This window comes from Rhopalosiphum padi, chromosome 3 (genome assembly GCF_020882245.1).
Source record: "Rhopalosiphum padi isolate XX-2018 chromosome 3, ASM2088224v1, whole genome shotgun sequence".
In the NCBI taxonomy this organism is placed as follows: Eukaryota; Metazoa; Arthropoda; class Insecta; order Hemiptera; family Aphididae; genus Rhopalosiphum; species Rhopalosiphum padi.
The window spans coordinates 31,305,511-31,332,948 of record NC_083599.1 but is presented as its reverse complement, the minus strand read 5'-3'; the positions used below and the strand labels follow the sequence as shown (position 1 = coordinate 31,332,948).

Genomic DNA, 27,438 nt, shown 5'->3' with positions numbered 1-27,438 from the left:
TCGTGTACCTATTTTGAATACAAGAGTGTATATTATTGATTTTCGCTAACACAGTTCTGATAAATTGCTACTTATATATTATATTCGTTCGAATGATGGAAAGTTTATTTTACGATATAGACTTTTATTAAATTACCAACGTTTAATTTAATTCGCAATTTGCAATGTCTGATTGTTTTTCTTAGTGGCAGGTAATATTTTTACAAATGTTAATACTGTTTAAGTATACATTTACTATTATGTTAAATTATTAGAAATCGTTTAGACACAACTTGTTCCTGTGTTTCGACTGCGACGTGTTTTTAATAATTTATTTTCGTATATATAGGTACACGTTGAATAAAAAATTGCCACTTTTAGAGTATACCAATTACAAACAATTGGCTATACTTATCACGAATAAAGTAAACTTGACAGATTTACTTTATACGTAAATATAGCGTATATTTACATTAAGTCAATGCTCATAATATTATATAATTGTATATTTTTATAATTTGGTAAGTACTAAAAAAATGATATATATTTTTAGGTTATTTTTTTGTTACATATTATAAAATAAATAATTATTATAATCTCGCAAAAAAAAAAAATGTATATTACCTTTAGGATTTAAAACGTGACTTTTTCTGTGTGATATCGTAAAAAATAAATTTAAAAATTATACAAAATAAATCACAGATAATTGAAATAAAACAATACTAATACATATTTTGTAGTATACATTAAGCATATTTAATACAAAATACATACTGAATGACTTTGATCTTGTTAATATGTATAACTATATAACATATACATATAAATCAATATACGTATTATATAAACACATTAAAATTGTTCTTAAGCTTAAATACAAGAAAACACAGAAGTAGATCTTTGATATGAGGCTCTTTGTTTATTTAAATGAATTTCAGAACGTGTAAAATTAAGATAATCAAATTTAAATTACAATTTTTAAAGGTGGTTTTTTTTCATATAAATTAGTAAATAATAAAACGTATAAGTTTAATTCCCAAATTTGAAACATCAGTAGTGTAAGGATTTCTATGTATGAGCATATTGTCTTTCTAATCTTTCTTTAGTATATATTATGTTATATATATGTATATACTATATTATATATACTATATTGTATAATATATAACATATTGTTTAATTTTCAGATATATTCATATCTATTTGGCTCATACTGAATTAAATAGAAACTTTTTTATTTTGCATATTTTAACCAAAATGCATAAAATAAAATACATTTTTAGAGTTTTTGAATATTAACTTGAATCAAATAATGTGAAGTCGTATTCAGTAATTATTATTGTCTTATTAATTTTCGTGAATATACGTATTACCGATTAACATAATATATGAACATATTAATAAAGTTAGTTAAATGCAATTGTGACAATTTATTGAAGAATATTCTAACGAAGCTTTCAAAAGTGATGGTGAACTAACTGTCGTACCACTCACACGAATGAATACGCGTTAACACTTGAAACGTCTTACACTTGTACGATCTAAAGCATTTGCCATATCAAAAATTTAATTCGGTCAGCATTGTTGCCTTATAATGAGATAGGTACAATGATATACGTTTATTATATTTTGTTGTGCGTTTTTCTAGAACTTTTGACCAAATGATATACATATCCTGGCGCTGTAAGAACTTATAAAGAAAGGTGAGGACGTCGAACGGTTAACAACGGTATAACACAAACTATGGTTGTCAGAAACATTATTATTTTGAAACAAACAGACACACAATATGTATATAAGATGATATTTAAGCCACGATAATGGCATATACGAGACCTCCGTTATTTCCGCACACACGACAAGTGTCACTCTGTACCTGCACGTGTGGTGGTTTTAAATGGTAAATATGTCGCACCTCAGCACATCTTACTTTATCGGTTCGACCTACTCTTATTACTTATTAATCTAAAATATATATCTATGTACATTTTATAAAATAATATTAATGACTGTCACTTAACTGTATTATTTATGATCAATTTTTTTTTTATAAGAAAAAAGATAAAATGCATTTTTTACCATTACCATTCCTATTTCTATTTTTCAGTATTCAAAACAGATTGAAACACAATTAATATTTATTTTTGTATGTATTCATAATTATTTCGATACAATATATTTCATTGCACATTATTATTATATTTTCTTAGAATATAAATATTTAAATACAACAAATATCCTTTTAGTTGACCTAACTTTAGTTGCAAAGCTATATCCTGCTTTTAAGGAATATCAAGAAACGCATTTTCTGAACAAAGTGAATATATTATGATAATTTATGTATGATGTTGATGAATATAATATAATATAAACGTCACTAATTACCTAATGTGAAACTGAAAACATAATATTCAATTGGTCATAAATACACAAATCAATTACATTTATCAAAACACGTTTTTATATAAAACTAATAAAATAAAATAATTTCACAGATATTATAAGAAGTAAATTTTACTAGTTTGTATCTTAAGTAATATCAATTAAGCTAAATCGTAGATTTTTTAGTATTTTAATGTATTTATAAAATACTGAAATATTTCTGCATCCGGTAAAAATGTAAATATTTTTGTTTTATTTTTTTAACTTTTATTATAATGTAAAAAAACATTATTTATCTTAAAAGTTATAGTTTATTAATACTATGCTGTATAAACAAAAAGTATTATCAGATATTTTAAATATTATGCAATTTCCAATATGTCATTACGTAAAACAAATATTGATATTTAATTATTTTGTATCTTTTTTGGTTATCATTAATTTGTTTACTGATAAAATTCGATTAATCAAACCATGAATGTTTTACATTTCGCTTAAAGGTGTAGCAGCACCGAAGTATAATCTATCACAGTGGTGCTATATACATTATAACACCAGAATTGCAAGACTCAATTTTGAAAGGCAATATATCGAGAAAAAAACGAAGGGATTGTAGCAGAAACCAAATCCACGCGTGTGGACTAGAAATTCGATATGGGCGGGGACCGAGCTGAAAAACTGGGGGAAACGGCATTAATAAAAAGTAATCGAAATTCGGCGGTAGGTATAGATAGCAAAAAATAGTGTATTACTGATTAAATTGGAATATACTCCGCACTGCTCAGTTGCGTATACAAATATATAGTAGTATTACATTGGCGTAATCTCCGAGTGATTTGGCTTTGTATTTCTAAGTCGAAATGTAATAATTACGTTCAATGAATCTGGACACGCGATGGGTTGTCATAAAATAATTATTGATTTCTATGCGGCCGTATTAAATTCTCAAATTAAAACGGAGGGTGAAACAATAGCATTATTTAGATTGTGAAAATGTTTATCGGACCGACTAGCTGATGAAGTTATATTTTCTGATCAGTCGGTTATAGTGATGGCAGGGAATATAATATAAAATATGCAATAATTTAATACTTGTAGAATCAGTACGAATTCATAGGCGGAACTAGACATTTTCATTAGACTGGGCCACTCATGAGACTATGAGATTCATTTTGCACCTATCATATCCAAAGGAAAGGGTGGAGGGCGATTGGGAACACCAATGTTTTTTATTACAGTACAAATGTATAACATAAGTAATTTATTTTATTAAATTTAAAATAATATGTTCTTAGGTAGCAAATGTATATTGTATACATTAATACGGAGCCAATTAGCCTGGGCCATGAGTACGATTTATACATTAATAAGCTACTCGTAGAGAGTAGGCAAATAACTTCTTTTTTTTTTACTATAAATCACCAATATGCATTTATAGTTGTTCTTGTTATTAATCTCTCGTGTCTTCGAATTATTTTTTTTTTTTATAGAAATCAAAATTTAAATTATCTGGTGATCAATATTATACACAAATTATTATGATATTATGTAATATAATAATCACGTTTTATAATTTTTTTAATTAATCAAAAAGCGTTATTTCGTTCACCGTATAATCGTTATAATATGATAATAATATTACTATAATATCATACACCTTGACCTCATCCGTTATTTTTCGACTTGGTTTAATCATAACGTCTGTTACGTTATTATGGAACCTTTGACGATTTATCGCTGGTCGAATGGACAGCGTTCGCTTGAGAGGTAACGTGCGCGGCGGAACGGCACGACGCTAACATTTACATAGGGCCGTCTTATCCCGAGGGGGGGGAGGTATCGATTTTACCGTTCAAAAACACCGTGACTTCTGCGAAGCGGTCATTGGGCAGCTGCTGCAGGCGAATCGAGGACTTGGCGGCATAGCATCCGTATAATACACACGCGCAAAATGTATAATGAGTTTGTATACATATATCAGTATATTATACACTCACACGGACCAATCCAGACGGACACAATAAAATATATACGCAACCTACACAACCCTCGTCGAGTATGTGCACGCCAAGGACGAGCCGAGTTTCTTTATTCGACCCGGACCACGGTCACGGTTTAGGGCGGTTCAAAGGCCAACGATCTCGCATACGTACGATTACTTACTACAGTACACGCACACACACACACACACGCACACTCACACACGCACACGCCCGAGTGTATATTATAATACGTATCGTGACGTCCGTGTTATCACGAAGGCTTCGCATATTATAATATACAGCCGTCGATGTCGTTATGGTAACAAGTCGCGGACAACACACATTGGACTTGGCGGTGGGGTTGGGGTTGGAGGGTGCACGGCGATCAAGCTGTGTGTGTGTGGGGCGAGCAATCGGCTGGCATTGTTCGCGGCGGCCGTTTTGCGTACGCTACGGGAGAATTATTTTATACGCGCGCGTCCGGTTGAGACGTGGCGTTTCCGTCCTACCGGTGCAGACGAAACGGCGACGGATCCGGAAACCGGCAGATCATGGTGGACCGACGAATGGCGTACGAGGCGTACAGGAAACGTACGGAAATACCTCGGGGACTCGACTATTTGGCCGACCGGCTGGTCCGGGCAGTGATTCGCGTGCAACCGAAAAACGTCCACGAATTCGCCGCCCAGTTTTTCGACGGTCTTTTGCGGCAACGCGACCTGTGTAAGCATACTAACATTATTAATATTATAATGCACTCCGCGATGTGGCAGAAAGAATCATGGCGGTCGTAGAATATATTATAATATAATGATCAGAAGAGCAAACTATATTGCTATATATTACAGCTAGTCTAGTTGATAGATATTGAAAGAAACTAAGTAGGTAACCTTATAAGAGTTCACAACTGTTTTCACCTCACACAACTGAAGATTATAACTGCAGTTGTGTTAAAATTGTATTTGTTCATACGCTGTTATCGAAGAATATTTATTTTGTTATTTTATATTTAAGTACATCGCCTTCCCTCCCTTTCCGATAACTTTGTCAAATGATAAAAAAAACATAATATGTTGAATTGACGTTACCTGTCCCCTGCTACAACGTGTACGGGCGAGATCCGAGGGATGAGTCAATAATATTATTTATACATACGATACTTCTCACTCCCTAGCTGTTTTCTCGCGTGTGTTGATGGCCCGCATACAATATAATACGGGCATTGACATTTTAATCTATTGCAGATTATCGTTTCAAATGTTTATACCTACGAAACAAAAAACTAATAACTGGGTTAGACATTTGATGACTCAACACGTATTATTTTATACTGAAAATTAGTTTTTTAATTTTATCGTTTAATGCTCGGCAGTTATCAATCGGTTAATTTCGTTAATCCGCCCTCCATTTAGATCATGATACCTATAGCTAGGTTTACGAATAAGTAACCATATATATACCATACACGAGGTAAACAACAAAAATAAAAACAATCAAAAAATGGTTCAAACTTGAAAAGTCAAATATTGTGTACGGTAGAACTCATCCCAACTCGACTTCCAGAAACTCATTCGGTCAGAGATATTGTCGTATATTTTGCGTACAATCCGTTATATATATTTATTTTATTATGTTGTACTATGCATGTGTGTGTGTGTAAGTATATGCAAACATCCATTATATTTATTATGTCATAATAATATTCGTATTGCATAATATTATTATTTTTATCGCAGTGGTCAACAACGATGATACGGTATAGACCACTTTATTTAATATCGTAGGAAATTCCGCCGTCGTCAGATGTTATTATGTATACAAACGTCATCCCGTGACGTGATTGAAAGACTATTATTATATTCCCATGGCCCTTGCGTTACTGAGTTTCAAGTTAATCGTAATATGACAGAAGTACGCATTTCCGGGAAAACGTCTAAGCCTTTCCCGACGAAACTCCGCGGGAAACAATATTATAATATATACTTAAAACCAATTTTTCGGTTTAATAACCAACTTCGAATTCGATTTGTTCTGATGATGGAGTACGTCTATAATTCGTTCAGACTTGCATCGTTGTAATATTATGTCGGTAAATCAATAATAATAATACGAATAATAACAACGCAAGGAATTGACATTTAGACGAATTAAAAATAGAATTTAATGGATTTTCAGACAAAAATTAAGTACACATTTTTTCGGTTTCTGATAATTTTATAAAAACAATTTATACGACTTATTAATCCTGTATAAATAATTAAACATTTATAAATTAATTAATAATGGCTTAAAGTCCAAATATTGATCAATAATAAGTAGGGCTCGGATTTATATGTAAATATATATTTTTACTGTAACTTGATAAATTAATTTGGGTGAGTGATAAATTCGTTTCAAAGGATTTCCAATGCAATTAACTTACTATAATTTACATATTTTTTCATAAGTACATTTTTTTTTACATATTTCTCAATACTTCCATTTTTTCCTACATTATGTCGACAATTTGTTCATTAAATAATCCATTTAACGTGTTTAGCATATGTATTTCATCAAAAAGCAGAAACCACCCGATCAAAATGTAAAAAAGTAGACGAATTAATATCAACAGTCCAAAAGTTATTTTTAAAGCTCCTACCCGTATCGAAATATTTAAAAATATGTACCTACCCTGATTTAAGCCTCTCTCCACAACCGCTTGTAACCAGATGGGGAACTTGGTTAAATGCCGCTAATTATTATGTTCTTTTGAATTTGAAAATTTAAAACTTCATGCTATCATAAATTGTAATCAATTAATATTTTTATTTTTTTTTAGCTTTTTTTATTTATATTTTATAATTTTTAATACCTTTTTTTTTTTTTATTAATTTTACTGTTTAAAATATAATTTGTTTCATTAAAAACTCATATGGATATATTCTATACTTAAATACTAATGAATAAATCATATTAGTAAAATATATATTTTGGATTTTTTAGCACATATTTATGTACATATTTTGGTAGCATAAACACATATTTTGGTTTCATAAATACATATAAATTCGAGCCCTAGTAATAAGATAGATTCTAATGTACCAACCATATTTTCAGTAGACATTAAAAATATTATTAAGACGTTTTGTCAACAAAACAATTCCCGAAGACCAATTAGCATATCAATATAGATAAAAAAAACAACAATTTATTAAAGGATTATATTTTTTCAAACTTTTAAAATTGTCGATTTTTAACATTTTATTATTTTAAGGTACCAACATAATATTTTACCGTTTATTTGAATTTAATTTGGGATTCATTTGAAGAAAAAAAGGTATTGAAAGTGATTTATGCTGTTCTGTTTTTTATTATTTATCTCTAGTTGTATAATAAAAAAATTTAAATATTGATTTCAATAAATAATACTAAATAAATAATTTTATAAATTTATTAAATAAATTGGCATAAAGTGAGAATTGCAAAGAAAATAAAAGTAAGCAAACAATTCGTTTTAATAATAGTAATTATTATGATTGTTTAACTCAATGTTAAATACCTACTTATATTATTCTATTTTACCACTACAATTACTAAGAATAAGAGTTATATTATATTAAGTGTTTTTGGTTGATTAAAATCGTTATACCGTGGCAATTATGCATTGTCTTATGCAGCAATCTAAGTATAATCAGATATGATAAAAAATATTAAAGATTAAATTATATTGATGTAGTTTAATTTCTAACATTATAACTATGTTACTTTATGCCTTAGATATGATGGTGTTGAACTTAAATAGTTACCTATATGATTAAAATGGTTTGAAATCCTTAAATTCTGATAGTTTTTGAGCTATTTAACTTAACAGTAACAACACAAGTATTTATGGACCTAAAACCATTTTAACATAAATTAAATGCATTTATATTTTTGTTAAATATTTATATTACCATTGGCCGCTACATTGACAGCCAAAGTTATAAAATAAGCATAAAACATAATCATACAACGGAATTGATAACAGTATATTGTATTTTGTATCTAGGTTTTTCGTTTCCTCGACTATATAATATTTGTTGATGTTTATAAACATAGTAATGTTTACAAGTATAATATCTGTTTCGAATTGAAATGGTAGTTCAAAAAGAAATTTAATTTTAATACCATCAAGCTTCGGCAGCACAATATGAATTCGTTCCAAATATGTTGTACTTGATATTTAATGAAAAGTTCAAAGAAAATACTTTTTATTTTTTAAGACAACAAAATATTTGAAATGTTTGGAACGTTTATAAAAAAAAGTAATGTCGCTGTCGTTTTTGAGAAGTATAAATAAATGAAACATACAATAGATTTCATTACAAAGCTAAACTTCTGAGTCTCATTACCGTGCATAACATTTAGATTTAGCAGATACTCAATTTATATAAGTTATAACTTAATGTTTTATTTATTTCAACTTTAATTATTATTATTTAGTTAATATTTAACAATATAGCGTTTATTTTACTCATAATAAAAAAATAAGGAACCTTGATGGGAGAAATGGATAAGTGTGAATATATTTTTTTCAATATAAATGTTTGATACATTTGTTACTTATCAACCCTGCAATCTATTGCATATACATTTATGACTAATAAAAGTGTTGGATTATATACTGCTTAAAAAGCCACTCTATAATAAATCATATTTAAAAAAAAGCAAAAAAGTTGGCAAGTGTGCCGACTCTCTGCTGTGTTGTAGATGTCAAGTGGGTCACTTTAATGAATTTGTTAAATTTTAATTCAATGATATATCATTGCACATGAAAACGCGGAGACAGACTGCCAGCCTATATTAAAAGTACATTTCATGTTAAGTTATTTGATATTGTTATTTAAGTAATTTATTTTACTTTTGGTATTAACCACGGTAGGTTGATTTAATTTTTGTCGAAGCAATTCCATTCATTACATTATTAAAGTATAATTTATAGGAACTATTACTATATTATTATTTAATACAATTATGAATATAGCATAATATAATATAATATTATATATATTCGTCGTTTAAATATCTAATATTGTTCAAATTGGGACTACTTATGAAAAATATTAATAATATTGTAAATGTTCCGTAATATTAATGAATTTAAAAAAGTTTAACTTCGAATGAATATAAAAAAAAATTTGTGACAATGTATCTTTAATATTTCTATTTAGATATAGAATCAACTTATGTGAGATCTTGTATACTTTTAAGAATTTTAATTAAAAATATTTTATTGTTGTTCATAAAAAAGTTAAAAATAATTCCAAATACTTAAAAATATCTATAAAAAACTCAAAAAGTCAAAATAATTAGAAAACTATACTATGTTTAGAAAATGCTACAATGAACATTTAATTAAAATTTTAAGTATCTACGGTTATTCTTTTTTGAATTACAACAAAATAGTAAAAATAATTTAAGGAGATAATTTGTTATTTTACGGGTGATTATGTAATGCCATAATAACTTTAACTTCAAACGATTATAAAAAAACTATGTTATTTCCTGGTAAAATTGTTATTTTTGTTATAGGTAGAAAAACTAATAAGGACACATGTATTAAATTTTCAAACCTTATACTCGTATATAAAAACAAAATATTTTGCGAATTTCTAACAACAAAAAAATTTGTTATCTTTCGATATTATGACGGATATTGTCAAAATATTAACTTTATATTATGATTGTTAAAAAATATATTGGCTATAAATCATTTTTGCTTACTTACTTGTATTCAGTATTCATACATTTTTTATCGAATTTTTATAATAAAATAAAAAGATCAATTGTTTATAAATAATTAAAAAAAAAAAATTCGAAAAACTTTTCATAATTTTTAAATCATACAATGAAGAAAACCGATAATATAAACCAGTTTGTGAGAATTTTTAGTTTCTTCAGTTACTCGTTTATGAATTAAAACAAAATAAAGGAATCAATATTGCCGAAAACGGGTGTTACGTAAAAATGCTTGTTTCATTATTTAACCCCCCCCCCTCACAAGTTAAAATCGAAGCATTTTTACTGCCCTAAAAGGTGATCACAATCACAAAAAAAAATACACACACACATCATTACAAAATCAATACATTCATGTCTGCGCTTAGACTCTAAAAAATACCTACATATAGGCGCTATTCTTTCAATCGTATTTTTTCATTATAATTAATATGAATGTCTCATATTATATTTATTTGTGCAAAAATGGTACGTGTATATCAATTTTTTATCTGTAGATATTTGCGTAGACTTACTTAGTATATATAACTATTAAGACATAGTACTAGATAGAAATGAGAAAATTTTAACTTGAGGATAACGGTTCGGTATAAAACGACAACCAAGTTCAATATCGAAAGAAGTTTAAAATTCGACTTTATTCAATGCTATAGAATGACGGTTGAGCACTGATACATTGATTGCTATTTATATATATATTTTTTTTATTAATTAAAAATATTTTTGATCAATAAAAAAATTCTATGATAAATCTATGATACATTATATTGAATCATATACCTGAATAAAAATTAATAATATATTAGTGTTTGATTTACGAAATATAATCAGTATTAAGTGATGTATAGATACAAATTCAGTAGCTACATGTTATTTAGATAAAAAAATTAATTAGCGCCTAAGATTTAAATAGTATTATGAAAATCTATATAGGAATATATAGATAAATGTCGTTGTGTGATTCACATGTATTTTTTTCAATATCCGTTTACTATGTACGTATTCGTATACGTATATTTATTCTCTAATATATTTTTAACACAAAATAAGTCTACCTGGTTATGCATCTCTTAATTAGATTACTCAGCTATGAATCCAATAGCATGTCAAGAATTAATACAAATTAACTATTGTAAGATAAATATCTAGATAAAAATTAAATGTTCTATCTTCATATCAATCTAGATAATTATTTAACTAATAATTTTATATTTATCTAGATATTGTTTTGCTTCCTGAACTCAACACTGAATGTAAAAATCAACAATTTAAAAATTTACAATATCTTTGAGAAAATAACTATTAATAAGTCAAAAAAAAAAAAAAAAAACGATTTCATATTATATAGTATACAACTGATAACGGTATCGATAACCAGGGCTGTGCTGACAAACACGTGTGGGCTAAATAAACGGGCGTGAAAGGTATTTTGTACATTATATTTATACAGTGAGTCAGTAACCAAACGAGGGTTTCGTTAAATTTATTATATTACATTGACATTGGCATTATTCGTCGGTACACAATAAACAAATGCATCTGACGACTTCTCTATTAATTTTGTAATTTAATTTAATTAATACAAAACCAGATAGAAATGGTACAGTGCTTTGATGTTATGCTTTCAGTTAGACAAAACAGGTGAATAATATTATACCGAGTGGTAATGACAACCGTATCGAGTAAGAGACTTTTTGAAACACAATCATTTTAGGATAATATTATAGAAAATTAGTTACAATAAATAAAGATAATATTAATGGGAATTATATCAAAATACCCTAACTAGTAAAATTTACTTCACATACGCTAAGAGATAATAATTTACGGACATTTTTCATAGAAAGAATACAAATAATATGGTAATAAGGTGTAGGCGTGATAATATAGATACAATAAACTAAAATATATAATTAATGAAATACAAATATGATGTACGTTAGTAAGACGGAGACAACATCACATTCGGGTGTGGCGTCTTCTTAAGTTAATATTTTCATACCATTTATTTTTCATGTAGCGGAATGCTTACACAAAAATATAAACACGACTGAATTTGATCCAGGTAATTACATTCCAATGGCCACAAACAACGGTTAGCTTAAAATAATTAACATTGATCCCAGAAACGATCATTAGTTTTATAATATAATACTGTGTCCATGATTCTCAATAAATAATTTAAGTTTATTCTGCACACACTTTCCGTATGACTTTTATCTTTTAATATTCCTCCATTGCGTCCATTATCTCGATATTTTGTAAGTATGATATTATTAATTAATTTCAATAATGCTCGTACAAATTATAACACGGCAATTCGGATAGGCAATTCAGCTACACCACTTTAGTGGGTTTTGTATTTTTTCTGATATCTTATAAATATTAAAACGTTTTCATTAGTTGATAGATGTTAGGTTTAACATTTGATATTAGAATATTTGATTATAGTAAGCATTATAAGTGTTATTAAAACCGTAAATAAAGAAAGAATGTCCTTTTAATAAGAGCAACATGCATTTTAATGTTATAATTAAACATTATGGATCTAAATTTTAAACATACTTACTATTGTTATAAATGTTTATCATTAGTAAACTAAAACGCTTTTTTTCAGTTTATCAAGTTTATCATACCTAATAAATTAACATACTTGTATAAACATTGTTATTACACACTATGCACATTGACTACTATAAAAGTCATCGTATATAAAAATAAAATAAACATAGGTAATACACTTTTAGTTTTTTTTAACACAATTTCGTTTTGAATTCATAAAGTCATAACTATATTTTTATTATAAAATATATATACTATCGACTGTCAAGACAATTTAATGTTAATGTGTATTTTTAAAGTTTTAAACTATTTTAGTGAAATTCAACCACTTAATAATACATGTTACGTTTACTTAATATATACTGTTTGTTTTTAATGTTTAATTCTTATTTTTTTAAAGTTACAAATTTAAAAAAAAAAACATATAATGATTGTATTTCTGAAGTTTACATGGTTTCAAGATTAATGCTTATGAATGTTAAACATACGTTATATTATATTCTTTTAAAATACAAGTTTGACCTTAATACATAAATTATTTTAAAGTATTTTCTGTTAAATTATTAATTTTTCAAATATTTATTTTACAACAACATTTTTACGATGGATTATTTTGGTAACACTCAAGTCTAGACAAAAATAAATAAATTATACAGATGTATATAATTAAACACCTAATATTGATTATATTTTCTATTTTAATTTATTAAACATTTTTGAATTTAATATTTAATACACTACTTCAAAAAAGAAAAATATTTTTATAATTTAATTGCACTTCATTTTAAACAACGATATTATGTACTATGTAGAGTATACAACACATATTACTCAGATGGGTAACTTGTCGTATGCATTCTGTCAAATTTTAATATATTGTCTATCTTAAGTCAATAAATCATCTTTAAGATACGCTCGTTTAGAACATGTGCCATTTTAGTACATTGGTTAAAAAATGGTTGATGGAAAACTAGTCTTCATATATTATTTTTTTTCTCTCAAAAATAAACGTTTTATAACTACTTTTAAAAACGGTATCGATATTATCATAACAAAAATTATTAAATTAAATAATTATAAAATAGATTAATGAGTTATGACACCAAAATAAGTATAGTGGTATTACATCTAAATAGGTATTATATGGAACGTGTAATTTGTGATTTTATTTTTTTGTTTTAGTATTTTACTACCTAAGAATTTACTGGTACATCATATAAAAATGCATGTGACATTCATAACAGTCTGCCGTTTCACCTGTTTATGCTGGTCGTTGAGTCCAGGTTAGCCTATCCAAAATGCGCACTATGTTCTATTTTCTATATACAAATGAAAATTATTACTTTCTGAATCTAAATTTTGAGAATATTATTAAAACCCATGTAAAAATTTCAAACATTAAATAATGTAATAGATAATTTGATAGTTTGGCTTTGATACAGTATTAGACATTAGTTACTCAGCTTTTGCGGTCCATTATCGAAAAAATATTTTATCCTCATTACTTCCTGTAGTTACATAATATCGTTAGGCCTTAGACACCGTATACCATCGATTTTAATTTTGGTGCAAATTAAAATTACATGTTGCCAACTTTGGTCAATATTTGTTTTTTTTGTGAAAAAAATAACATATAGCATATATAAAGAAAGGAATTGAGTGTTTTGTCCTATCAACAACTTTTTTTTAAAGCATTAAAATTATTTAGATTTATAAGAACCGTAACAGGTATTTTTTAAAAAGGCAATGTTTTTAAAAATTTACATTCGAATTTATAATTCAAGATAAAAAAAAGAAAAGATAGGCAAAGATACTACTCTACTGTATACTAAGTGTCGAGGTGTCGAGTAGATCACGATTATGGGTGTGTTTCAATGATTAAAAAAATGTATATAAAAAACGATTATGAGCTGAGACCATCTGTCAGCCTATAACTATTAATTTATTATAATAATATAATAATTATATTTATATCATATTACAGGGACGGCTAAACGGTCGACCACAGATGATTTCAAAGTCAATCATGTTAGAATTTATTTTTAGGCACGAAAATTAATAGTGGTGGTATTTAACAACATGGTCGATAAAAGAAAGTTGATCTTCAAGGTGAAGTATATATTTAGTAGATACTAACCAAAAAAGTTTGACCACCCCTGCTATACTATATCAACTTATATAACTCAAAATGTAATGAGATTTTTTTGTAAATACCACAAAACAGTAAAAATAGATTCATAGTATAAATGTATAATAATATTTTAAAAGAAATCAAAAATGTCACAACGTATAGTAAAATTCATAATAATATAATAAAATACGTAAAAGTTTAAAGTTCTTGTGAATAATATATAACAAAAATAAATTAAATTGCTTAATATTGTTATAAATTACATGAAAGAAAAGAAACATTATTATTTATTGTTTAAATAAGTGATTTCTTCCAAATTTAAACTTACAATTTCTATAAAAAATAATTGCTTTTATACATTTATTAGGTTTTGTGGTTTTAATATAAATTACTTATAAGGAATCTTATATTCAATTTTTAAAACTTAGATATAAAAAGAAAAGTTTTTTTACAAAACTAGTTTACATTTTTTTGTGGTTTTAATCGAATTTCATAAAAATTTAACTTAAAATTCTGCCCATTTATTTTTAATATTTATATAAAAATATAAGAAAATCTTGTATGGAATCTTTCAATAAATTTTTATGAGTTTAGACCGAGCAAAACCTATTTTATTAACAATTATATGTAGAAAATAAAAAACTAAAAAAAAAAATTTAATTGATAATTAGTCATGCCTAAAACATGGCTTAAAATAAACAAAATATTTAGAAAAATAATTTTAATTAAAAATAAAAACGTAACAATTTGGTAAAAATGTCAAGTATTTATATCTAAAAATTTTGTTTATGAGTTACACAAAAAAATAAAACAAAATCAATTTTGTCAAATATTGGATTTGCGTAAAAATCTCAGATATTCTTTAATTTTTTTTTAATTATTATTCCTGGTTATAAAAATTACTAACATACATTTTTAATTTTGGTTATATAAAAATAGTAATTACACGACAAACTTATATTATTCACTAATGTAATTTATATTGACACGGCTCTAGTTCAAAATATTATGTTGTCAATATTTTTTTTTATCGATTCAATAAGTCTACTATAGAGTAAAGTCTTGATAATTTGAAATTCAAAGTATACAACTAAAAATACAATTTTTAAATATTAAATGTTGAGATAACAATGAGTATTTACAATATAAGCATAATCCAATATATTATGTAGAGAGGTATATTATAAAATCTATAAGATATTTTTACATTGTTTTACTATTTAAATTTTAAATTTTCATCATTTTTTTGCATTAAAAAAAAAATGTAGTATTGTATAAATACTTATAATTATTATTTCATAAAACCTGATCAAAATAAATTGCTAGAATAATTACAATTCCGTAGCAATTAACTGTAAATAAATGACTACTCGGACTGTTTCATTTCGAATATTTTTGAACTGTATTTAAAATGACTTGAATATAATTGTGATAGCGTTTAATAGAAAATGACTACAATTGTAATAATTGGGAATTTCATTTGATAAAAATAAAGCAATTTGATGTCTTATCTTTTATAAATATCAAAAAAGCGATGTAAAATAGTTTTTTTTATAAAATTAGTACAAAGTAAAACGTTTATGTTTGTTTCAGAACATTATAACAGAATATCCATCACAACTAGAAAAATACTATTATTGAATACAGTTGTTTCCTAATAAAAAAAAAAAAAAAAGAATAAACCAAGTAAAAAAATTAATAAATAAAATTAAACTGTAGCTGAAGGTAGCGATAAATTTATAAAAAAAAATATGTAGCTTGTGAATTAAATAATATATAATTATGGACGAATAAGCTAAATCATTATAATAATTATTGGTTTTTTTTTCTAAATATACCATATTATAAGCAAATCCTTGGTTATGTGTTTACGTCACTACCTATTTCAGTTTTAAAATTTAATTTACAAATAATCCTGTTTTTCTTGAGTCGTATCGGACGTTTCCCAGGAACGTAACTTGATGGAAATCCGAGAGAATGGTAGGTACTACGAATATCAAAGAATACTTGATAATTAGGGTGGATTCAAATTGAAATTGCATTCTTCTGGGAGCTCTATATTCTATAACAATGCTTTCCAAGCAAAAAATTCGTTGGCTATAACTAATTTGGCTCCCATTTTAATAAAAGGTAAATTCCCCTTCGAACCCCGTTTTACAAAAAGGTAAATTCCCAAACGTCTCCCCTTTTTCACAAAACAAATTCTTTCCCACTTCATACAGATATAGGACTGTCTCAAAAGAGGTGTGACAAAAAATATTTTGTTATTTATTTTTAATTTTAATAGTAAGTAAATTATAATAGTTAGCGTCAAAAATATAAAAAATATATAAATATATAAATTTAAAAAAATCATACGTTAGGTAAATTTCGAGGCACAATTTTTTATATAATTTATACCGGGATACTTTATTAGATGAAAATTCATCAATAATGGATTTATGCTTTTTTAGATTTAGTGCAAAGTTTATTGACATGATTTCACGTTTTCCGGTTAAATGTTTTAAGTAAAATATTGTCGTTATACATTTAACGACATATAGATCTATAATATGTACCTATTTAAAATGCTTATCAAAAATTAGCCAAAACACACATACGTTATCGATATCTCTGTGCTTTACATGTCGTATGGGAGGTATTATATGAGTTATGTAGGAACAATTCAATATACCTATGCAAGCGTCGGTAATTATGTTGCTCACCGAGTACACAAGTTGTGTGAAACCAGCTTTAGAATTTTCAAATGTCTGAACCGTTTGGGAATTCACGTATTCGTGAAACCTTTTTCGATGAAAGTCGTTAGGGAATATACAAACAAAGAAAGAAGTTTAGGTTGCACCGAATTCATTTCATATATATCATAAAATTCAAAAAATGAAATTTTTATTTAGAATTTTTAGTGAATTTTTATATTTACAGGAGATTTTTCGTATGTTTAATTAACATATAATATATTGATAAAACTGTATCTAAGTATCATTTAATTATTTAAAATATCTACTTTTATTTATTATGTGTGCTATATACTTACGATAGCCTTAGGTTGAAATCTTTAAATCGAAATTATTATATTATGAAATATAAATTTATAAACTTTTATGATTAAATAAGAAATTTTTAAACATATATGGTTTTATTGTTTGTATTCCCGGAAAAGATCCCGTTCTTGTGATCCTTTGGGAATTGCCAGAAACATCCACATCCAAAGAATGGCAAACTATAGTAAGTTTTGAACACTCTAATGGTCTATGCACGTAAACCAATCTCTGTCAATTATTATTATTCAGCTCCTGAAAACACTCATATTATTTCCTGACAATATGTTAGCAACGATCAAATTTGACTTCCTAATTGTATTTTGCATGCACTATTTCGTCTCGAGATCCGACCACAATTACAATTACACTTGTCTATAATTATAAACAATCATCTATTGAATGTTGACCTACATTAGTAATGAACCCGTTGCCATCGCGGTACCTTTTAAATGTGTTTTATTAATTAACATATTAATATACATTGGCTCGTCTATGACAACCGAGTGCGGTTACGCCACATTGTTCTGATAAAATAAATCGACAATTATAATATAATTATGACCACTATAATAGCGACATGCTCACTTTCTTATCTCTCGCGATACACATCGTTCGCTTTAATTATTCCTATTTTATTATATAGAAGATAATTGATTATTCTATAGACATCGTATAATATATTTTGTTGTATGATAGATATAATATTCTTCTATTGTTTTGTCGTGCTGTATATAATTGGAAATTTACAATAATTTAGTTGTGGATCGACTGTTATGTCGTCAAAACCGCATCGCAGAATACATTTTCTTTTATTAACGTATATAATTGTGGTATATATATTATTATATTATGTATTACAATAGCGTCTTCGTCGCAAGTGGTTTATCGTCTTCGTTGTTGTCGCACTTACGCCAAATAAATATGGCAAATTATTTTTCGTATTGTCATCAAAATTTTGTTAATATAAAACCACCTAATTTTTGTCACAATATTTGAAGGTTAAACCTCTCTTCACCAAAATAAGTGTAACATTTTAATTATTTATATTTTTTTTAATTTTATTACCAGCCGATAATTTTTTATTTTAATTTATATAATTTAACAGCTTTTTTCATTATGTAAGCATTGGCCATGGCAGACTATTTATGAAGATAATATGTCGTTCAAAGTAAAAATAATCATAATTTAGTCAAAATATAAAATATTATATTTATTTTATTTCACGTACAATGGATAAGCCATACTACGGTTTTCGTAAAACCACTATAATTGAAATACGATAATAATTCTTTTAAAATTGTTTTATTTAATCTATTCATACTTTTTAGGTTTTTTTTACCTATGTTATGTGTAAGTATTGTAATATAATAAATAATAATATAAAACTAAGTAAAAATGTTTAAAATAGTTTTTATTTAATAATTATATTTATAAAAGGTGACTGCTCGTTGTATTTTCTCCGTTGCTCATTATATTATACATTTAATCGCCAGCTGCCAAAATATGCGATCAACGATAATTTTTTTCGTAACACTAAAGTGCAAGTAATCATTAATCACAAAGTGTTATTTGTTTTTCGCGTGACATATGTAGATCATTGGTTGAACTTTCTGACAATAAAAATAATAACTAACGCGACGATTGTGCGTCCGCACATCATTAAGGCACTTTGTTCAATATTTAGTGTACCTTAATAGGTATTTTGGGTGCAATATATGACCTACAAAACATTAATTGTGTTATTCATAGTCTGCCCACGAATGTTTATTAAATCCTGAATGTACTAATAAAAGAGGATTATGTGGTCTTGTTGGATAAACGTATGACTGTAAATATAATAGGTGTATATCTTTACTCTTTGGACGTGGTTTAAAATGTGTTAGTATGTCTATTTTTTATTACATCATTAAAAACAAAATTTTGTTATGTTCTACATCATTTTATGTGTCCAATTCGTTTCTTAACTATAACTGTATGTATGGCTGAATGGGCAGGTCGTTTTTGACGTCAATTAATTTAATGTTACGATCAAGACTTAAATAAAGTTGTAAGCACCATCTATTTCTAATATTTTTTTTATATATTGTCAAAGATTATACTGCTATAATATATATTATACTGTAATAACGAAATGAATTTTATTATGTTTAAAATATTGAAAGTCACTAAGAATACACATTTAATGTTAAATATAAAGTCTCAATAAACATTTTAAATGCTTTTAAAGTATAATGAAAATACATTTTGCACCAAATAATATATACGTATATATTCACATTAATATTCGCTAATGTATTAAGCGCTTAAATGCAAGGTAAGCTTATTTTAAGGATCAAACTCGCTAGAATTTCTATAAAATTTTCATCAAATTAATGGGTATTTAATTATTCAAGTAATAATTTAATATTAAGCATTTTATTGAATTTTTATTTGTCCATTACACATTTACAATTTTGAATAAATAATATATAATATAAATTATTTTTAACTATGTTTTAGCTACATAAAATGTATTAACCTTATTTGAAAAATCAAAATGCGTTGATATTTAACCAAATACATATTTCCATAAAATATTTTAAATAACGTAAGCTTTAATAATATTGTATCAGTTTTTTTTATATACTGAATAGTACGAAAAATGTTACATTAGAGCTTTTTTATGTTCGAAGATTGTTTTTAGTAAAATATTTAGTCTAGTTCATATTTTGAAGGAGAATCACCATTTTACACACATGGTATAAATATTGCAAATGATTTTTGTATAAATTATCGATTGAAAAAATTAACACAAACTTGTAACATTCATTTTTTGATACAATATATATGAAAGTGAAATAACTAATGCTATCATAAAATTCTTAATTTGTATTGTAGTGATCTTATCTCCTTAAAAATTACTTTTAATTATCAGTCGATATTTTTGTTATCAAAAATCGTTCAAATATAAAAAGTTTATCAAATTATTTTACTAAATATAATTTTGTAAGATATACATGCTATTAACATGCACTCATTAGGTACAACACGTGTTGATACTATTTTAAATTTAATATACATACTATTACCATCACTGTGTGTCACATACAAATTAATATGATATCCCTACGGTACACACAACTCTGCGTGAAATTAATGATGTTCTATATTCTTTATATTCTTTTTGGCGTGATACATTCGTGAAAATAGTGACTATACAGTAGTCAACGATTCCGGGTTTTAGAAAAGAAAGGCGTTTTTCAGTCTTCCATTTGTCATTTCCCGGGCGTAGAGCTTGCATTTACTAGAACGTGGCTCATCGTTACGTTTGAACGAAATTCTAGCAATAATCGTCGTGCGAAATATATCCGTTGGTTATAATAATATACGTGCGTTTAATACAACGTAGGTTAGAGTGCTCGCGATTTATCGATTAGTCATACGGCATGGCGAGACAGTGACCGATTCATGTATAATTAAAATCGCTGGGCCTCTAACGCCACCGCCGACGAAAAAACTCCACCCACCCAACGGTGCCGGTGCTGAAAGTGAGAGTGCGTATTATTGTGTGTAAACAAATGACGACACTGTGTGCTCTTTTTTTCCAGGCTATTCACTCCGATCTACCCTCGTAGATTATACGGAATATCTGACTCCCCAAGGACTAGTAGTCGTGGTTGGCGGTACGACATAATCATACAGTTACATATAGTGTGGTAGTGTGCATGGTTATATGGTTATTTAGTTGACGTAAAAATACATAAAAACTTAATGAGTCCAAGCGAAAAACAATAAAACAAAATAAATCTGGTAAAAATCGATTGAAAAATTCCCTTGACCGACGTTAACTTTGTATTATAAGCTTCTATGTACCTACATAGTATGCTGTAACGATAATATATTCTATATTATATTATCCATTATGAACTCTCAGTGAAAAGGAGGTGTTGGTGATTATTATCTGGTAAGTATATTTTTTAATGCAAAATCAATGAAAACAATAATGCTTCTCGGAGAATATAAATGTGTGTTTTTGTTCGACAAATCTTCTCTCGATGACGACTAATCCCTAATAAATACATATCTCTACCAGACAATCACTTAAACGATTAAAAAAAAATAAAATAAAAACATCATACTTGTTCGCTGTATTTATGTAATCATGTGTAATTCGCTTTGTCCCGTTTAAGAGCCTATTGAAATGGTTTTAATTATGTATTTATAGAAATAATTAGAAAATATAATGTTCATTGAACGAAAAGTTGATAACAATGCATAGTTTAAAACCATACTAAATTATACCCATAGACCACAGCTTTTATTAAAATTAAATTATAAAAATATTACTTAATTATAGTTGAACATTTTTAATATAGCAGAGACATTTAGAATACAATTTATTGTACTCTTAAATTGATAAGTATTTTTTTGTGAATTATAGTACCATGAATTTCTTTTGTCTAACATTTCACGCTGACATATTATGTCTTGGTAATATATTATTTTTGAAACAAATTATTTATTTATTTATTATTTATTTATGTTAACTATTAAACTTGAGCTATCATAATATTTTTACCATAGTTTTATGTTCTGTAAATGAAAAATCCTTAACAAATATCAATTATTCATCAATGAACAAATTAATAACTATATTAAGTCAACATCATCTCACCATAATTAAGTAACATATTGACTTAACTGTACATACATATTGAAAGAGAAATCTTAAATGTTATACATAATATGGTCTATATATTATATTATACACGTGTATAATACACACATTGAAAACATTTGTGTAACAAGTTTGGATAATCATTACAATTATTTGCTTTAAACTAAATATCTTGACCTATAACTCCTTATTTATTTTATATTATTTCTCAAAGAGAATACAGGATCTCAATGATTCTCTCATGCGAAGGACCAGACAAAATAATTTAATTTATAATATAGTATTGATTAATTTATATTTCATAGTAATGTGAAGAAAAGTATGTAAAATGAAAAAATGAAATAGCCAGTCTATAACTAAATGCCCTTGTTATGCATTTATCATTTAGTACGAGTATGATGTAGTACATTTTTATCTGTACTTAAAGTATCGTGGTTAACAAAAAGTATTCGAACTTTAAAAAAAAAAAAATACCTCTAATGTAGTAATTTAGTCATTATCTACAATAGGTATGATTCATTGCTTCAAAACACAACTAATTGAATTATGGTTTATTAAACAGTGTTAATAGCATATTATTTACTCTGAAAACTTTATCAATTTTTCAACTTAAAGTTTATATTGTAGTTATTTTATAATTAATTGAATTATATATATGGGATGGTATTAAAACAATTTTAAAAGTTTTTCGTTTAGCATCAAAGATTAAACGCATAATTATTCGTTAAGTATGATAATATTTTAGACAAGGTATATAAATTCAACCATTTCGTATTCTCGGAATTCCAATAAACGAAAATATAATGAAATAACGCTGATAAAATACAAAATAGTTTTTTATCACAACCTTTTTGACAAATTTAATGTCTTTTTCGAATCACAAAATGTTTAATGCTAAACAATTTACAATGTATTTTCTATTAAAAAATAATATATAAATAATTCATTATTTTTATTTTTCATATATTCTAATCTTACAATATTATTATACAAAATAATTTGCAATTTAAATTAAAACATACAGCAAAAATATTTAATCGTTTTTGACAAAACAATATTTAGTTTGTTTATTTTATTTGAATTTAAATTTCAACGTGGAAAGAATATACATTTTTGGTATAGCAAATAACGTGTAATGGTTTAACATAATCATAACGAGTGTGATCAAGTAGGTTTGATCTAAAACATAATTTAATTCCAACGAAAGTATTCGAATATGACCCATAATATAATAGGTATGTGATTTATTATAAGTGTAAAACTTCATGAACTACACGTGTCTGCTTCCATTATATACGATTTTATGAAATTTAAAAACAAATGTTTAAAAAAATTTCTGAAACCTTCAGCATTGTCATATATCTGTATACATAATTTTATATTTATAATTTAAATAAATATTTTACAGTATAATTATTACTTTTTAAATTTGATATCTCGGTGAAGAGGAAAAAAACAATTTATTTTAGTAAAAACGTTTGGTAGGTAAAATTTCATCAATAACCTAATACAAAACTACGTAATTATAAATAATTAAATAATCTTAAATAAAAATGAATCTTATTTATTTATTTTTAAATATAAAGTTATATGTTTTAAAGTGATGTATTTTTAATTTATCGAAATTATTTAAAATACATATATAAAGATAAGCATATGACGCATTAAAGGAACTTAATTTTTTTTTCAGTGTAGAGTTATGTATAATTTATAGTGAGATAGATAGTGTGTATTGTTATATATAATTATTTTTTTATATCACAGACAGTTTGTTTATAACTATGTTTTACTTAGTTAAATTTTCCTTTTTCATAATTAACATGTAATTATAACAATTAATATAAAAAAAAAAAATAATAATTTTAACCTTAAACTTAACTTAAATTTTCTTTAAAAGGTAATTCAACTAAATGAGTTAAAAAATTATTTTACCTGACCTGCCTTCCTAGAAATATACATCGAGTTTATGGACACATTTTGTACATAAAATAATAAATTATAACGTACATTATCATTTGAAATAGTTAAAATAAACCTATAGCTACTAGTGATTTTATTTGTTTTTAAATTATCAAAACATATTTTGAAACTGCCACACATGTGCAGATGATTTGATATAACTGATGTTAGCGTAAATTCATAGCATTCAGCTAAGTATTTTGGGTTATTAAACAGCCTATTTTCAGGTACAATGTAAAAGATGTTGCGTACGTGCTCGTGCTTAAAAAATAACCATTCCAAACCTGTACTCTTGGAAGTAAATTTATCGCATAATAAATTTGCTTAATATATATTGTGGTTTGCCAAGCGTTGTTTTCGAAAGAAAAATGGCTACATTTTAATAACTAGACCAACGTTTACAACACTTGTATATTAAATAAATTGGCATAATATTTTTATTTGGCATAAGCCATTGAGATGACCTTGTTATTAAATAAAATAAAAAAACACGCTAAAATTGTAAATCAACGCTTTCATATGATTGGAAACATTTTATTACTGTTAAGTATTTAATTATTTCTTTAAACAAAACGATTAGTTGTTGTTCTAAAATACGGCCAAACAAATATAATATTATGGTACTGTCTTATAATAATTTATAAAATTCTATAGTGGAGTTAAATATTAAAATTTAAAACACAGAAAGCTATAAAAAAGAAAATTAAAATACAAGAGTTAGGACATTATAGAGTATAGTGTTTAAAATTCTAAAAACTATTTCAAACATATTGAAAAAGATAAATGATTCTGAGTGACTACGAATATAAGTTAATTGACCATGCATAGTAATAAGTGTAGTGAGTTCATATTGTTTTTTTTTTTTATATAATATTCTCAGAAGCTCTTGGGAATTAACAAAAAAATGAGCCCTTCAATATATAGTACGTATTCGATTTCCAATTTATAAAAATGATGTATTAAATGTTTTAAGTTGTTCAGCTGCCTAATAAAAATACTCAAACAATGCACACTTCTGTTAAAATCTTAAAATTATGATTTATTTAAAATAGATATATACAACACAGCACACTTATCATCATTTTTTTAATAGAAAACATACATATTAAGACATCAATAATTAGCAATTATCTGTTATCAACTATTCATGTAATTTATATTGCAGTGATGTATTTATAGATTTTTAATATTGTTTTTAGATTTCAATACTTAGTATTAAAATATTTTTAGTTTAAAATTATATTTTAATAAATCTTTTGAATACAATATCCATATTTATTTACTATTGATTAGTTAAATGTTGCTACATAAATTTTACTGTATTATGTATATGGCTTAGTCAATATTAAGTATTAATTTAATAATTTGCTATTATTATAAGGGAATTAATTTAAAACCTCTTCTAACAAGCCATAAACTCGAACAATTTACTTTAATTTAATTTAGAACTTGAGGTTTATTGGGATAACCATTGTCTAAAAAGATTATTATAACTACCGGTAAATTCTCCTCGGTATTTTAGTCCTATAGACTATAATGCCCGTTTTAAACTCACTTTACTCAATTTTATTTAGTATTTACATCAACCCACTAACGGAATAATCAGAATTTTAATACATACTTATTTCCCAGGTGATGTTATTTTACAAACACTCGTCATTATACCACACAACTATTTTTCCATCGGAAAATATAGGATAATATTTTTGTTAATTATTTCAATTTAAAATTACATTTAGTTTCTTATGCATAATTTATCTGAATTAATAAGGTTTTTAGAATGATATATTAAATGTTAATATTATTGTTTATACAACGAAATAATAATGTAAATGACAGCATTTATAATTAATATTATTAATTAATTTTAAATTGAGTACCAGTTGATATATTATTCTGTAAATTTGTTTTAATTATATTTCATAATTAAAAATGAATCTATAAAATATTTTTAAAATATTAATAATTTGTATTCCGCTGAACGATTTAACACTGTAAAGAACTAACAATCGGTAATCGACAAGTTTTAATTCGAATCTTTTAGCTTCAAGTGCAGATGTTATTAACTATAATTACATAATAAATAAATAACTATTTAGTTTCTTTTTTACAATAATTTTTAATGTTCCATTTAATTAAAAATTTTTTTTTTTAATTACTTTTTTTGTTCAAACGCAAAACAACATACTATTACTTATTGAAATATTATTAATATTCACTTAGGATGAAATTAGTGTGACGTCATTATTTTAGAAAACGTAATTGTCGCAAATTAATACTATTGATAGTATACATTTTAAAAATAGAACTGAAATATGCTGTAGTTAAACGTATAAATATATTGTTTTTAACTATGGGGTTGAATTCACATCATCCTGAACCTTTATACTGTTTTTTTATGATAATAAAAGAATCAAGATCATACAATTTTTTTAATTACCGGGCCAATTCGTGCACATTATATCTTAAAAATCAAAGCAAATAATTCTACGAAATTCATCAAAATCATAAAAGTATATAAATACTGTTTTAATCAATATACAACATTTTTAACTCGAAAACTTAAGGTTTGAAAATTGTGTACAAGATTTCTTATACTTTTTCTTTACTCGAAATTAACATAATAACAATTATGATAAAATCGGATATTGAATCATAAAATAACTATCTTACCTCGAACGATTTTATAATATTTTTGCTATTTATTTCAGGAATTCAAAACATTCCTATATTTCTTAAATAATTAAATTATTGCAATTAAAGTTTAAAACTATTTTAACTATTTGAAGAAATTTGAATGTTTTAAGTTATATTTTTTTTTCTTTTGGTTTATTTACAAGTTAATAAGTTTATAAATACCTACATAAAAAATTTTTACATAATAAATGGGGTTTGTTTTTTAAAAAAAATTGGTTTTATCTAACTGAACAAAAAAAAAATTAATTATTGGTGCTATTAGCAATATACAATATATTACAAATTATATAA

General features: G+C 25.8%; 1 protein-coding gene across 1 annotated transcript in view; it reads left to right on the top strand.

The window, feature by feature from the left end:
- The first annotated feature begins 4,770 nt into the window (after positions 1-4,770).
- Positions 4,771-27,438, top strand: part of LOC132924078 (uncharacterized) — a 134,985-nt gene continuing 112,317 nt past the window's right edge. Inside the window, exon 1 of the mRNA XM_060988161.1 lies at positions 4,771-5,066. Within this exon, the coding sequence (XP_060844144.1) occupies positions 4,895-5,066 (172 nt within the window). The 5' untranslated portion in view covers positions 4,771-4,894. The remainder of the gene's footprint in view (positions 5,067-27,438) is intronic.